Raw genomic sequence first — 15,448 nt, forward strand, 5'->3', positions numbered from 1 at the left:
CTTTTTCTTGCCTAATTGCTGTGGCTTGGAGTTCCAGTACTGTATTGAATAAAAATGGTGAGAGTAGTTATCCTTATCCTGATCTTAGAGGAAAATCTGTGAGCTTTTCAATATTGAGTGTGATGTTAGCTGTGGATCTTACACATGTAGCCTTTGTTACGTTGGGGTATGTTTCTTCTGTACCCACCTAATGTTGAGACTTTTTATCATAAATGGATGTTGAGTTTTGTCAAGTGCTTTTTCTGCATATACTGAGATGCCCATATGATTTTCATCCTTTGATGTTGTTGTGGTGTATCACTTTGATTGAAATACAGATGTTGAACTATCCTTGCATCCCTGTAATAAAGCCTGCTTGGTCCTGGTGTATGATCTTTTTAATATATTGTTGAATTTACTTTGCTGATAGTTGGTGAGGATTTTTGCATCTATGTTCATCAGCGATATGGGCAGAATGTCTGGTTTTAGTTTTGCTGGCCCTGTAAAATGATTTTGGAAGCAGTCCTTCCTCTTCAGTTTTTTCAAATAATTTGAGAAGAATAGGTACTAACTGTAAATGTTTGGTAGAATTCACCTGTGAAGCCATCTGATCCTGGGCCTTAGGTTTTTAGGAGTTTGAAAATTGCAGATTTAATTAATTAGTTGTAATTAGGCTATTCAGATTAAAAAAAATTTTTTTTAAGATTTTACTTTTTAGGTTATCTCCACAAACACTGTGAGACTCGAACTCACAAGCCCTAGATCAAGAGTTGCTTGCTCTACCTACTGACCTAGCTAGGCATTCCAGTCTATTCAGACTTTTTATTTCTTTGTGATTCAGTTTTATAAGTCATGAGTTTCTAGGAATTTAACTATTTCTTCTAGGTTTTACAGTTTGTAGGCATATATTTGATTGTAGTAGTCTGTTATCATCCTTTATATTTCTATAGGGTCAGTTGTAACTTCATTATTTCTGATTTTATTTATTTGTGCCCTCTTTTTTTTTTTCCTTGATGGGTCTAGTTAATGATTTATTGATTTTCTTTTCAAAGAACCTGCTATTAGTTTCATTGATCTTTTCTCTTGTTTTTAAAAGTCTCGGTTTCATTTATTTCTGATCTGGTCTTTACTATTTCCTTTCTTCTGCTAATTTTAGGCTTTGCCCTTCTTTTTCTGGTTTGTTTAGGTGTAAAATTAAGTTGTGTATCTGGGATTTTTCTCATTTCTTTAGGTAGGCCTGCATCACCATGAACTTCCCTCTTAGAACTGCTTTTGTTGCATCCCACAGATTTTGGAAAGTTGTGTTTCCATTTTCATTTCTCTGAAGGTATTTTTTAAATTTCTTTTTTGGTTTCTTTGTTGACCCATTGTGTGTTTAGTAGCATGTTGTTTAGTCTACCCATGTTTGTATTTTTTTCCTGTTTCCTTCTTGTAATTGATTTCTAGTCTTCTACTGTTGTGGTTAGAAAAGATCCTTGGTATAATTTTAGTCTTCTTGTATTTATTGAGACTTGTTTTGTGGGCCAACATGTGAGTTATCCTAGAGAATGTCCCATGTGCACTTGAAAAGAAGGTGTATTCTGCAGCCTTTGGATGAAATGTTCTGTATATATCTATTGAGTTAATCTGGTCTAATGTGTTGTTTAAGGTCAGTCTTTTCTTTATGATTTTCTGTCTAATTGAGCAGTCTTTTGATGTAAGTGGGATATTAAAGTTACCTACTCTTATTATGTTATTGTCAATTTTTCCCTGTCTGTTAGTATTTGCTTTATATATTTAGGTGCTCCTTTGTTGGGTGAGTAAATATTTACAAATATTATCTTTTCTTTTTGAATTGACTCCCTTTATAGTTCTCTAATGCCCTTCTTTGTGTTTTGTTACTGCAAAATTTGTTTATGTGGTTTTACTTCATTTTTTCCCCATTTGAATGAGGAGGTATTTGTATGCCTTTTCTCCTTTATTCCGTTAATACTAAATTATTAATTCTATCTATAGCTTTTGTAATATTAAATCCTCCACAAAATCTTTGAATCATTTTTTGTCGTGATGCCAAAATTCAGTTTGCTAGTATTTTATTTGAGATTTTTGCATTTCTATTCATTAATGTGATTCACTTTCATATGTTCTTTTACTGTTATTATTGCCTTTTAAAGTAGAATCATCAGAGTAAGTAACATTCTCTGCTTTTCTATTCATTGGAAAAGTTTAGGTAGATGGAGATTTTGTATTCTTTGAAGGTTAGAACTTCACAGATTTGGTAATGCTATTTGTGCCTTTTATGTGTGAAATTTTAAACAGCTTACTGATTTTCTTTCATTGTTTTAGATCCATATGCTCTATATGTGGTTCTTGTTAATTTTTTGTTTTTAATTCTTAATTCAGTTTTGTCAGAGGCTTGTGTGTTGTTAACATTTTTTAACCCATCTATAAGTAATTTGGGGTGTTATTTATTTTGAGAGAGATCGACTATGACTGGAGGAGGGGCAGGAGTGAGAGAGGAGAGAATCCCAAGCAGGCTCTGGAGCTTAGTGCAGAGCCTGACATGGGGCTCTAATCTCACAACCATGAATGAGATCGTGACCTGAGCCAAAGGTAAGAGTTGGACACTTAACTGACTGAGCCACCCAGGTGCCCCTATATTTTTAATACTTTTAATCATTAAGTTTATGGTCTTTATGGCTCTATTATTTGAAGTTTTTAGAAGAATGTAATTAGCTTTCATGACTTTTGTCTTGATCCCACCGGTGTTTTATAATTTTGAATTGTGACCTTGTCTTCAGATAAGCATTATCCCTGAGAATTGTTTGTAGTCTGGGTTAAGGATGCATTCCTTGAGGGATGTTTTGTTTTTACCCAGAACTAATATTTGATCATAATTATTCACCATTGGGGTTCTTTAAGCAATAGACAGTATAAACTCAAACATTAGACCCTTGTGAGGGCAACCTTGTGGTTGTGAATAATTTTCAGGGGAAACTTTTCCACTTCATCTGGATCCCAGGTAGAAGCAGAAAAACTTCTTTCGTTTTATCCTGAGCTGGTGGGAGGATTTTGTCCCCCACTAATCTGCCTTTCGTTAATAATGTTACCATCCGAGAGCGCCTGGGTGTCTCAGTTGGTTAAGTGTCTGACTCTTGATTTCAGTTCAGGTCCTGATCTCACAGTTCATGGGATTGAGCCTTGTGTTGGGCTCCATACTGACAGTGCAGAGCCTGCTTGGGATTGTCTCTCTGTCTCCTCTGCTCTTCTCCTCCCCACTTGTACGCACACACTCTCTCTCAAAATAAATAAATAAACTTAAAAAAATAATGTCACCATCTGAGTTGGGAGTTTCAGTGAAAAAGTCTTAGTCCTGTATCTCACCTTATTTGAGCCCATCTCCTACTCAGATTGTCTCACTTGTATGTGATGAACTTAGACTGCTTATTCCTTAAGAAGCCTTTCCATGGCAGTCCTAGCACAGTTCTTAAGTTTTATATTTCCTTCTTTTTTCTTGCTGTAGGCTTCTTTTCAACCCAGCAATACAATTAAAAGAATGTTTATTGCATTTTTACCAGCATCTCTAGGGATTTTGTGGCAGAGAGTTCTTAGATTTTCTACTCTGCCATATTGCTGGAAAGGAAAGTTGGTATTTTTATATGGGTTATACAAAGCAATTGTGTGTACCCAGCTTAAAAAATATTCCTTTCAGCTGAGGAGACTAAGTATAAGTAGTCTTCCATTGTTGATAATGACAAAATTATTCTATGAAACAAAGTATTTTATGGTGGCTGTAAGCATGGACTCTTGAGCCAGATAATCTGGGGTAGAATGTAAGTTCCACTACTTACTACCTGTGTGATCTTTGCAAATCTGTGTTTATTTTCTCTGCCTCAGTTTCTTCATCTTTAAAGAGTCTTTTTTAGGATGTAAGTGATTTCTGCACCCACCATGGGGGCTCAAACTCACAACCCGGAGATCAACAGTTGCCCACTCTTCAACTGAGCCAGCCAGGCACTCCTAAAGAGTCTTAACAGGACCTACCTCAGAGGTTCTCACGATAATGAAGTGAATTATTACATGTTCATTTACAAGTGTCAGACATAGCAAGTAGTCAGTAAGCTTTGGCTATCACTGTTGTTATCAGTCATTACTAACTTTGCTAGCCATAACTCTGTTTGGATTATTTTTCTTTATGCAGAACCTTTCTCTGACTTTCGTATAGAAAAAAATGCAGTTTTTTTAAACTATAGAAGGTGTAGTTTATATTTGGAGTACCATAATATTTGTTTCCCCTTCTCCTGTTTTATAAATTAGTTCCAGGCAGAAAAAAGAAGCTATTGTCACTCCTTTAAGCCACTACTAAATTTTACGTTGTCCACCAATAAGTTACCTCCTTTTCTTTTCAAAACCCATGTGTTTATGTTATCTCTTAAAGCTTATGTTGTCTGTTAAGAACCTTTCCTCACTTTAGACTCCTAATGAAAATCTATTCCTGTTGTGTATGTTCCATCCAGGGATATAATCAAAGTCCATACTCTAAGAGGGATCTGAAGGATTTCAGTCACTGTTAAGACACATTATATGCCTTTGGCCTAAACATTATGAAAGTAACTCTTTCCTCCAGCCCTTTAGTGTTTCTAACCTGCATTAACTGTTACATAATTGCCTTTTTTCTTATGTGTAAACATTTCTTTTTTCCACGTTCAGGAAAGCATCCTTAGAAACGAGGGACCTCAGAGATCATCTACTCTAGTTGTTTTCAGTCGTTTTAAAGTATGAAATACTTTTGGGTTTTTTTCTGCCACAAAGATACACATACACACATGTATATGTGTGGGTGGGTAGATGTAGTAGACCAGTTACATTTCCTATGGTTGAAGCAGGAAGCCCAAATCTCGCCTTTGCCACCTCAAAACACACATGAACTAGTCTATCCCCATAGGTTTTGAGTTGATGAAACTGGCTTAGTTAGAACAAAATTCACCCAAGACTACATACTAACTAGCCAAGTAAGGACTTGGCTTGACTGTTGTTTCCGTTTTACTGTACTACCCTACAGAGTATTTTTCTCTGCCATAGGTTTTATAGTGCTGCTGCTTGGTATTTCTTATAAACTTGTCTAACACATCTGTCCTTGTGCTTGGCCTGCCAACAGGAATCTCAGTTTTGCCTGGCAGTTGTTATCAACTTAAATTTCTGGTAATAAACCTAGATAAGTTCTGTTAGGAACAGTTTCTTTTTTTGCCTTTTTTTTTAGTTCTTTTTTCCTTAATGTTTATTTATTTTTGAGAGAGAAAGAGACAGAGAGAGAGACAGAGACAGAGAGAAAGCATGAGCAGGGGAGGGACAAAGAGAGAAGGAGACACAGGAGAGAATCTGAAGCAGGCTCCAGGCTCTGGGCTGTCAGCACAGAGCCCAACATGGGGTTCGAACTCAGCAACTGTGAGATCATGACCTGAGCCAAAGTCAGAGACTCAACCGACTGAGCCACCCAGGAGCCTCAGGAACAGTTTCTTCATCTTTAAAGGAACTGTTTCCAGTAAGTTAGTATCTATGCAGGATGCACTGTCCCTTGTGCTTTAGAGATTTCCTCAGATGTCTTGTTTAGCTGGTCCTCTTATGAAGTAAACAAACAAACAAACAAACAAAAAACAAAAAAAAGAAAAACCTCTGAAGGACCAGGAATGCCTGCTAAGTGACATATATAAAAGCCATATAAACTTTAAATTATTTTCTGAAGGCCATTCTATCATTTATGTAGTCACTTAACCAAATATGTTTTTATTGCCTTCTTTGGCAGTCACTGTTCTGCCTGCTGGGGATTTTGGTACCTGTAAAGGTTCTCCATCAGCTGTTTCTTTACTCTTTCTTCTGACCCTGGGCAATCCCATCTGCTTCATGGCTTCAGTATTTTTTACTTTCTGTGATTGAGAACAGTCTCTGCTCTATGAGTGAGGGCTGGGTGGAGGCTTCCAGCTTCTTGGCCACACCATCCTGTGTTTTAAAATCTGAAACACAGTTGAGATGCCTGAAAATGCTGGCAGCCTGCCCCTTCTGTACAGATTCTGTATGCCTTGACTATGATCTAAGGGTAGAGGGATTTTCCTCTTCTTGGCCATCCTGGAGTAGAGCTTGCTTACCATTAGCCTAGGAGGAAGAGAGACAGAGTAGATCATGGCTCAAGTGCCACAGACTGACCATCCTTACCAAGACTTAGTATAGTTTTTTGAATAAATGCTGTTTCATTTGTTCTATGTTCTTACCACAATTTCCGGAGGCTTTAAATTGTTGGGGTTGTGTTTTTGCTTGTTTTCCTTAGCAGTAGTTGTTTTGCTGGGGAGTAGGCCAAGGGAATTGCTTTCAGGACATCATTACCTGATTGATTTTCAGCATTGAACCACACTTGTGTCTCTGGAAGACCTCACTTGTTCATCATGTATAATCCTTTTGAGGATTGCTTAATTCCATTTACTAATATTTCTTTGAGGAATTTTGCATTTATGTTCATGAGAAATATTTGTAGTTTTCTTTTTTTGTACTTTGGCTTTGATATCTGGGTATACTAGTTTCATAGAGTGAGTTGATATTCTGGAGGTAGGTTGAGTAGACTTGTTCTTAAGTCTTATTTAAATATTTCTTAGAATTAATTCTCCAGTGAAATCATTAGGCCCAGGAGATTTCAATTTAGGGGAGGTGGTTTTTTTTGTTGTTGTTTGTTTTTTTTTAAGTACAGTTTCATTGAAAAAATAATTGTAGAGCTATTCAAAGTATTTCATATTAGGTAAATATTAGTAGAGTTTTATTTTTTGAGGAAATCATTTATTTCACCCAAATTGTGAAATGTCTGTGTATAGATATGTTTCTTCTATTTACTTACCTTGTAGATGTTTTTGGAGGGTGCAGTGACATCCTTGCTTTTAATTCTGTAATTGGTAATTTGTGTGTTCTCTCTTTTTTTCATTATACTCTTGCTAGAAGTTTTTCAAGTTTCTTGATCTTTTCAAAGAACCAGATTTCCATTGATTTCTGGTCTTACCTGTATTTTACTCCTTTCCTTCTATTTATTTTGCTTTTTCTAGTTTTTGTTAGGAGTTCAGGCTATTGACTGGAGACCTTTCCTTTTTTTCTAAAGTAAACTTTTAGGTCATAAATCCTCTTTTCAGCACAGCTTTAGCTATATTCTGTAGTCAAATTTTAATATATTGAATTTTCTTTTTTCCAGTTTATTGTATTTTTTTTTAATTTTACTGAGTCCTCTTTATCCTGTGGAGTATTTAAAAATGAGTTATTTTCCAAGTGTTTAGTTTCTAATTTTTAACTTTGTTACTGTTTTCTGCTCTAATTTTATTATGGTTATAGAGCACTGATTTTAGTTTTCAATTTGGTAAGGTTTATTTAATGACCTAGGATATGGTCTGTCTTAGGAATATTCCATAGACAGTCAAAAAGAATGAGTATTCTGGTGTTGAATAGAGCGTCCCATGTAGATGTTGTTAGTTGATGTCTTGTTGAATTCTATATTCTTGCTAATTTTCTATTAATAATTCTACAATTGATAAATTTTTGACACTGGCAGTTATATTTGTGCTTTTTCTATTTTCTGATTTTCTTCCCGTTCTATTTTTGTTTCATTTGTGTTCCAGCTGTGTTTTTTTGTGCATAAATATTTTGTAATGTTCTTTTCTTTCCCCTAGTAAAATTTTTTGCTTTCAAGTATAGTTTTTAAAATTAATGTTTGCATGATACATCTTTTTCAGTCCCTTTGTTTGCAATTTACATATATCATTATATTTGAAGTAAATTTGTTGTAGATAATAGATCATGGTTTTTCCCCCTACTCTGCCTTTTTATTCATCTATTTAGACCATGTACTTTCATGTAATTATTTGTGTGTTAGAGCTTGGGTTTGCCATTTTATTACTTGGCTTCTGTTTATTATGCTTTTCATTTTTTTTCTTGCCTAATAGGTTATGTAAACGTTTTTTAGAATTTCGTTTTTAGTGTTTTTGAAAGTATCTTTTTGCATGGCTGTTTTTGATGATTGCTCTTGGTATTACATTTTTTACATACCAATTATGGTAGTATAGTTGAGATTTGAACAACATGAGTTTGAACTGCATGGGTCTATTTATATGCAGATTTTTTCCTGATAAATATGGCATAGTACCATAAATGTTATTTTCTTTTTCTTATGATTTTCTTTTTCTTTTTTTAAATTTTCTTTATTTTTAGAGGGAGAGAAAGAGTGAAAGCAGGGGAGAGGGGCAGAAGGAGAGAGAGTGAGAAAGAGAATCTTGAGCAAGCCCCATGCTCAGTGCAGAGCCTGACGTGGGGCTCAATCCCATGACCCTGGGATCATGACCTGAGCCAAAATCAAGAGTCAGCTGCTCAGGTGCCGACCTTATGATTTTCTTAATAACTTAATATTTTCTTTTCTCTAGCTTATTATAAGAATACAGTATATAACACACGTGACACACAAAATAGACGTTAATTGACTTTTTTTTGTTATCAGTAAGTAAGGCTTCCAGTCACCAGTTAAGACTTGGGGAGTTGAGAGTTATATGCAGATTTTCACCTGTGGGACAGGAGTGGAGATTGGCACCCCTAATCCCTGTTGTTCAAGAGTCAACTGTATATTGGCAACAGTATTTTACTACCTTGAATGAAGTATAGAAACTACCTGCCTTTAGGGGCCTTTACTTTTCCCCCTTTCAATTGTGTTAATTTTTTTTCTCTATGTACATTGGGCAGCATGTCAGATAAAGTTACAATGTTTTCTTTTAGCCATCAAATATAATTTAATCCTAAAGAGAAGCATAGGCTTTTATATTTTTCCCAGTTTCTCCCACTCTATTATTCTTTTTTCTTTTCTATTTTTCCATATTTCTTCCTGTTACTGTTTTCTTTCGGGTTGGAGAACTACTTTTAGGTATTCCTTTAGTGATGAACTATTGGTGATAAATTCTCTTAAATTTTCCTTTTTCTGAGAATGTTATTTATCTTTCATTCCTATACAATATTTTCTTTTACTAAAGAATTTTGTGTTGATAGCTGTTTTCTTTTAGCACGTGGAAAATATTATGTACAACTTCCTTATGGCCTTGTGGTTGCAGATGAGAAATCTATCCTAATTTGAATTGTCACTTTGTATAGGTAAATATTGCTTTCAAGATTTTTTTTCCTTTATCTTTTGTTTTCAGTAGTTTGATTATGATGTGTCTCAGGGTGTATTTGTTTGGAACCATTTTCCTTGGGATTCACTTGGATTCTTGAGTCTGTGTTTTCACTTCTTGCCGAATTTGTGAAAATTTTAGCTAGCATTTCCTCAAATATTTTATTATCCCGAAACTATCTTCTCTTTTAGGGACTCCAGGGACAAGACTGTTATATTTTTTTCCATTGTCTCACATGCCTCTGAAGGGCTGGTCATTTTCTTTCTTACAGTTTATTTTCTTTTTGTTGTTTACATTGGGTAATTTCTATTCATCTGTCTTGAAATTCACTGATTCTTTTCTTTATCATCTTCATTCTCCTACTGAGCATATCAAGTCTTTATATTTTTAAGTTACAGAATTTCCATTGGTTCTTGTATATCTTCTATTTCTTTGCAGAAATATTCTAATTAAATTTTTTTGAGTTTATTTATTTATTTTGAGAGAGAGAGAGGGAGAGAGAGAGAGAATCTCAGGCAGGCTCTGTGCTGTCATGCAGAGCCAAACGAGGGGCTCGATCTCACAAACCATGAGATCATGACCTGAGCTGAGATCAAAAGTTGGATGCTTAACTGACTGAGCCACCTAGGTGCCCCTTTCTTTTCGTTTTCTTTTTCTTTCTTTGTTTTTGACAGCATTCATAATGGCTCATTGAAATGTTTGTAAGTTGGCTACTTCAAAATCCTTGTCAGGTAATTCCAACATCTGAGTCATGTCATTGTTGGCATCTGTTGATTGCTTTTTCTCATTCTCGTTGAGATTTCCCTAGTTCTTTGTATGATGAGTGATTTTAGGTAGTATTCTGGACATTTTGGGGAATATTTTGTGAGACTCTAGATTGTATTCGATCTTCTTTATTGCAAGGAGTCACCTTGGTAGTATACAGGTCCTGGCCTGCTTTTGTGGGTTGTTCTAATGATAATTTAGTTTCTAGAACCTTTGTGTAATTACCTTATTCTGCTTTGTGTGTATCTTATCCAGAGACCTAATTGAAAGCCATGCATGTATTCCACACTGTAGCTGAATTTTAAAACCTTTTGCTCTTTTAATTTTGGTCAGTTTTATATGCAGCTTATCATGGGTATCTGTTATTTCACGATTTAACTGTTCTTTTTCCTAGTTAACCTCCTCCTGCTTTCTGTTTGATAGATGCCACCTGCTATAGCTGGATGGTGTGGTAGTGGAAATCTAGGCTTCCCTCTCACCTTCTGCTATCACCGTAACAGTGGGGGAAGCTAAACACTGCCTGTTACCATAAGGCTGAAATGGAAGTTCAGTAACACACTCAGCTTCTGCTGTTACCACTACTAAGGGGTAACTGTGTTTTGGAACTTGGCTTTTGATTGGCAGAGGTAGAACAGGCTTCCCACTGGCTCCCTGCTAGTACCAGGAGGCACATGGAACTCTAGTTCCCAACTTGATTTCCATGGCACTACTGGAGATGGGCTCTGTTTTTTTCCCATTGGGTTTGGCAGGAGTAGAGTTGGCATTGTCAGTAAGGTTTCTGTGCTGCTAGAAACCCTTCTTTTCCTGGTCATTTGGCTAGAGCAAGCAGGTTTTCTTGGCCTGTTTTCATCAGTGACTATTGGCATTTCTGGATTGTAGGATTCTTCAGAACTAAGTCTATATAGTATATGGGAGATGAAAACAAAACTGATGACTGAGAGTAGAAAATAACCTATACATTTGGAAATAATTCCGTACATCTGTGGTCAACAGTTTTTTGACAAAGTTACCAAGATAGATTCAGTGAGGAAAGAATGGTTTCTTCAACAAATGGTGCTTAGACAACTGGATACCCACATGTAGAAGAAATAAGCTGCACCCCTACCTAGGTGTATATATATATATATATATATATATATATATACACCTACCATACAGAAAAATAAGCTTCAAAAGACTGAAAAGACTACATGTTAAGAGCTAAAACCATAAATCTTTTAGAAGGAAATATATAGGTAATTCTTCATGACCTTGGACCTGGCAAGTAATTCATAGATATAATATCAAAAGAAATAATAAATATGGCTTCACAGAAATTTAAAACTTTGTGTATCCAAGTTTATGATCAAGAAAGTGAAAAGACACCTACAAATGGGAAAAAATATTTGTATATTATACATCCAGAAGAGCTCTAGCATCCAGAATATAAAAAGAACTTCTAAAACTCAACAGAAAGGTTATCAAGCCAGTTTTTAAAATGGGCAAAGAACTTGATTAGACGTTTCTTCAAAGATGTTCAGATGGCCAATAAGCACATGGAAAAAATGCTCAACATCGTTAGATATTATGGAAATGTAGATCAAGACCATATTGAAGTACTACCTCATACCTACTTGGATGGCTTCAATCAAAAGAATAGAAAATAACAAATGTTGGCAAGGATTTAGAGAAATTGGAACCTCCATGCATTGTTAGTGGGAATGTGAAATGCTACAGCTGCTGTGGAAAGGAGTTTGGTGGTACCTCAAAAAGTTAAACAGAATTTCTTTAAAAAAAAATTTTTTTTAATGTTTATTTATTTTTGAGATAGAGGCAGACAGATCGCGAGTGGGGGAGGGGCAGAGAGAGAGGGAGACACAGAATCTGAAACAGGCTCCAGGCTCTGAGCTGTCAGCACAGAGCCCGATGCGGGGCTGGAACCCACGAACCGTGAGATCATGACCTGAGCCAAAGTCGGACGCTTAACCGACTGAGCCACCCAGGCGCCCCTCACCTTAGTAGCTTTTTAAAATGACTAATGCTTAGGGCGTTTGGGTGGCTCAGTTGGTTAAATGTCCGAATCTTGGTTTTCAGGCTCAGATCACAATCTCATGGTTTGTGGCTTCAAGCTTTACACTGGGGACTGACAGTGCAGGGCCTGCTTGGGATTCTCTTCTGTCCTTCTCCCTCTGTGCTCCCCTGCTCGCTCACTCTCTCTCTCTTCCTCTCATAAATAAAACCTAAAAAAAAAAGGTGGATAATGCTTGATCTCCATCCTGGACCAATTTAATGAGAATGGGAGAGGGGTCGGGGAGGTGAGTTGTATCAGTATAAAAAATATTTATATTATTTAAATAGCAGCCACCATTGTGAGTCACTACTTGAAGCACATACATCCTGCCATTTACGAGTTTTGCAAATAGCTTTTTGACCCAGTCTGGCCAATAAGACATGAAGGATAGCTCTTTGTAAAGTAACCTTACTAAGAAGGTTGTTCTTTTCAACATTGTCATGTATTGGTATAAATTTTGATATTGCTATGACCATCTTGGTAACAGCCTACAAAGACAGTTAATACCAGGAATGCAGATAAGAGAGACGGAAAGAAACCTGGTGATTGATTATATCTTTCATCTGCTTGAATTAGCCAGCTCTGGAGTCTGTTGTACCTCTTTATTTTCTATTATTTGAAAACGTACATGTCCTCATTGTTTTGGCTCTGAGTTTTGATTCTAATATGTAGCTGGAAGCTTCCAAACCGCTATAGCTAGTGAGAGGAAAAAATAGTGGTAAGGTATACCACTATTTACTAACATGTTTTTTTCTAATATTTGTCTTATATAAATAAAACTGTAGTGAACATAGTGGTATGTATAGCTGTTTCGTCATAATCCGGGATTTAATTATTTGTCACTAAGGTTAGAATGCCAAAAGTAGTCAACATTGTTACTGCTCTTAGTGTTTTCAGATTGCTTTCCCAACACATTATATCTATCTATAATATTAGCAGCAATAAGTAGTTTTTATCTTACTCATTGGATTTTTTGGATTGTTGTTTGCTCATGGCATGGCATTATAGTTTTCCACTTTTGATTTCTTTTATTACCAGATGTGCTGATTATTTCTCCATGTTTTTATTTATTGGTTACATCTTTCCCCCAAGTTTTTATTTAAATTCTAGTTAACAAACAGTGTAATACTCATTTCAGGTGTAGAATTTAGCGATTCATCACTTACATACAAATTACATTTCTTTTTTTAGGAAATTACCTAGTCATGCCCTTTGTTCTACAACTTAGTAACTGTGGAACTTAGGGAAGTTATACTTGCTTTTACTAAAACAGCAGGATAATAAATGATGCCTACATGATAGAATTAATGTGAGGTTAAAAGGAGGTATTTTTCTAAAGTTCTCTGAATACTTGCATAATTAAAATATTATTTATCAGTTTGCTACAAATAATTTTCATCATTGTTGGGGCTTTTGATGACTTTATTTTACATGCAGAAATACTAAATTTTATTTAGTTAAATGTGTCACTTTCTAGTCCTAATTTAAATGGAAGAATAAAAACAGTAAGATAAGGGGCGCCTGGGTGGCTCAGTCTGTTGAGCGTCGGACTTTGGCTCAGGTCATGATCTCGTGGTTCGTGGGTTTGAGCCCGTGTCAGGCTCTGTGCTGACAGCTCAGAGCCTAGAGCCTGGAGCCTGCTTTGGATTCTGTGTCTCCGTCTCTCTGCCCCTTCTGTACTCACGCTGTGTCTCTCTCTCTCAAAAATAAACAAACATTTAAAAAATTAGAAAAAAGCCAATAGGGCAGATGATAAAGATATGTATGTGAGTTAATGTGGCAACAGTATAAAATTACCAAAATCCCATGACACTAGTTTGAAAGCAGAAGCCATTTCAATCAGAGGTTTTCTTTAATGTCATCATATTTTTATATGCTCTTTGAGCCTTCTGAACAAAAGTCAAGAGTATTTTGTTTGTTTGTTTGTTTGTTTTTTAGTAATCTCTACACCCAGTGTGGGCTCAAACTAATGATCAGGGGATCAAGAGTTACATGCTCTTCCAACTGAGCCTGCCAGGGACCCCAAGTCAGACTGTTTTTTAAGTATTATGTAACATGTGAAGTCTTTATTCTCAATCAAGTCATTGGTGTGGGAATAGTTGCCAATTTAATAGAAGAGGATAAAAATTCAGGAGCTCAAAAATGTGAAAGTATATTGCCTATCAGTGTTGATTTCCTTTCCTTTTCTTCTAGAAACATGATCAGGGGCAAGTTTTGTTGGATATAGTCTTCAAGCATCTTGATTTGACTGAGCGCGATTATTTTGGTTTACAGTTGGCTGACGATTCCACAGACAACCCAGTAAGTTTAAGCTGTTCTCTTTTATTTCATTTCAGTTTTTCTCTCTGTTCATAATATAAGGAATTTTTGATTTATAATGTTTACTAATCTGATTAGTGAGTTAAAGTTTTCAGAATTCAATTGGAATGATTAGAGCTAATTCTTCTGCCTTTGTTCCTCATTTTCTTGGTGTTTTAATTAATAAAGTTTTTTCCTGAAGGTTTTCATAATTATAAGTCAGTCTATAAATCTAGTGCCAGTTTATTTATCTCGCACAACTCAACTGTAAATCTAATTCATGCTACTTGTCTGAGAGAAAATTGGGCATAAAGTTTAAAATATTAATGCAGTATTAAAATATTAAAGTAAGATAAAAATATTTTTGAATGTTAATGTATCTTAGTCTTAATATAAATTAGCCTCCATTAAAGTGAAATTAGTTTTTTGTGGTATTCATGGCAGTCTGTTTCTAACAAATTTCTTAATTTGTTAAATGTAAATTTTCCAAGTAGGAAGATTCAAAGGAGACCCTCCCAAATGAGATAGAGATTAAATTTCAGAGCTCTACAGTTACTTGGACATTAAGTTACTTAGATTGTTACTAATTCTTTTAATAGTTGCAATCATGATTCTTCTTGTTGGAAAAAATCACATTATAGAAATAGAAGATAGCATGTGATGAATAACAGAAATATTGAATTCTATGAAAAGTTATATGCTTATACAGATAGGGTCTTTTACAAAAGAATAATGATACTCATTTGATTAGTACAGGAGAGTGACTGTTTTGAAAGAGACCTTTTATATCTATAGTTTAGAAAAATTTGGAGGCTGGACAAATGGGTCTCTGGTTCAGTGCTTTAGAAATTGGTTTATAAAGGAATGTTAATAGAATGGCTATAGAAAATACAAATAACTCTTATGTGAAAAGTACAGTTTCTCTCCATGTCTTACTCTTGTTCTCTCATAGTCAGAATCCTAGATCTCTGAATGAATGGTTAACAGAAAGGAATATGGGGAAGCAGAGGTAACCGTGAGATGTTAAACATTACTTTTTTTTTTTTTTGAAGTTTATTTAATTTTGAGAGACAGCAGCATAGGGACAGAGAATCCCAAGCAGGCTCTGCGCTGAGCATATAGAGCCTGACACGGGGCTTAAACCGTGTCATGACCTGAGCTGAAATCAGGAGTTGGATGCTTAACAAAGTGAGCCACC

General features: G+C 35.5%; 1 protein-coding gene across 6 annotated transcripts in view; it reads left to right on the top strand.

Moving 5' to 3' along the window:
- The window catches only part of PTPN4 (protein tyrosine phosphatase non-receptor type 4), a 217,005-nt gene that overhangs the window by 77,645 nt on the left and 123,912 nt on the right, over positions 1–15,448 (top strand). For all 6 annotated transcript variants that reach the window (XM_049616206.1, XM_049616209.1, XM_049616205.1 and 3 more), the window contains one exon: positions 14,146–14,253. In XM_049616206.1, coding sequence (XP_049472163.1) covers positions 14,146–14,253 — 108 coding nt within the window. The remainder of the gene's footprint in view (positions 1–14,145; positions 14,254–15,448) is intronic.

This window comes from Panthera uncia (genome assembly GCF_023721935.1).
Source record: "Panthera uncia isolate 11264 chromosome C1 unlocalized genomic scaffold, Puncia_PCG_1.0 HiC_scaffold_3, whole genome shotgun sequence".
Lineage (NCBI taxonomy): Eukaryota > Metazoa > Chordata > Mammalia > Carnivora > Felidae > Panthera > Panthera uncia.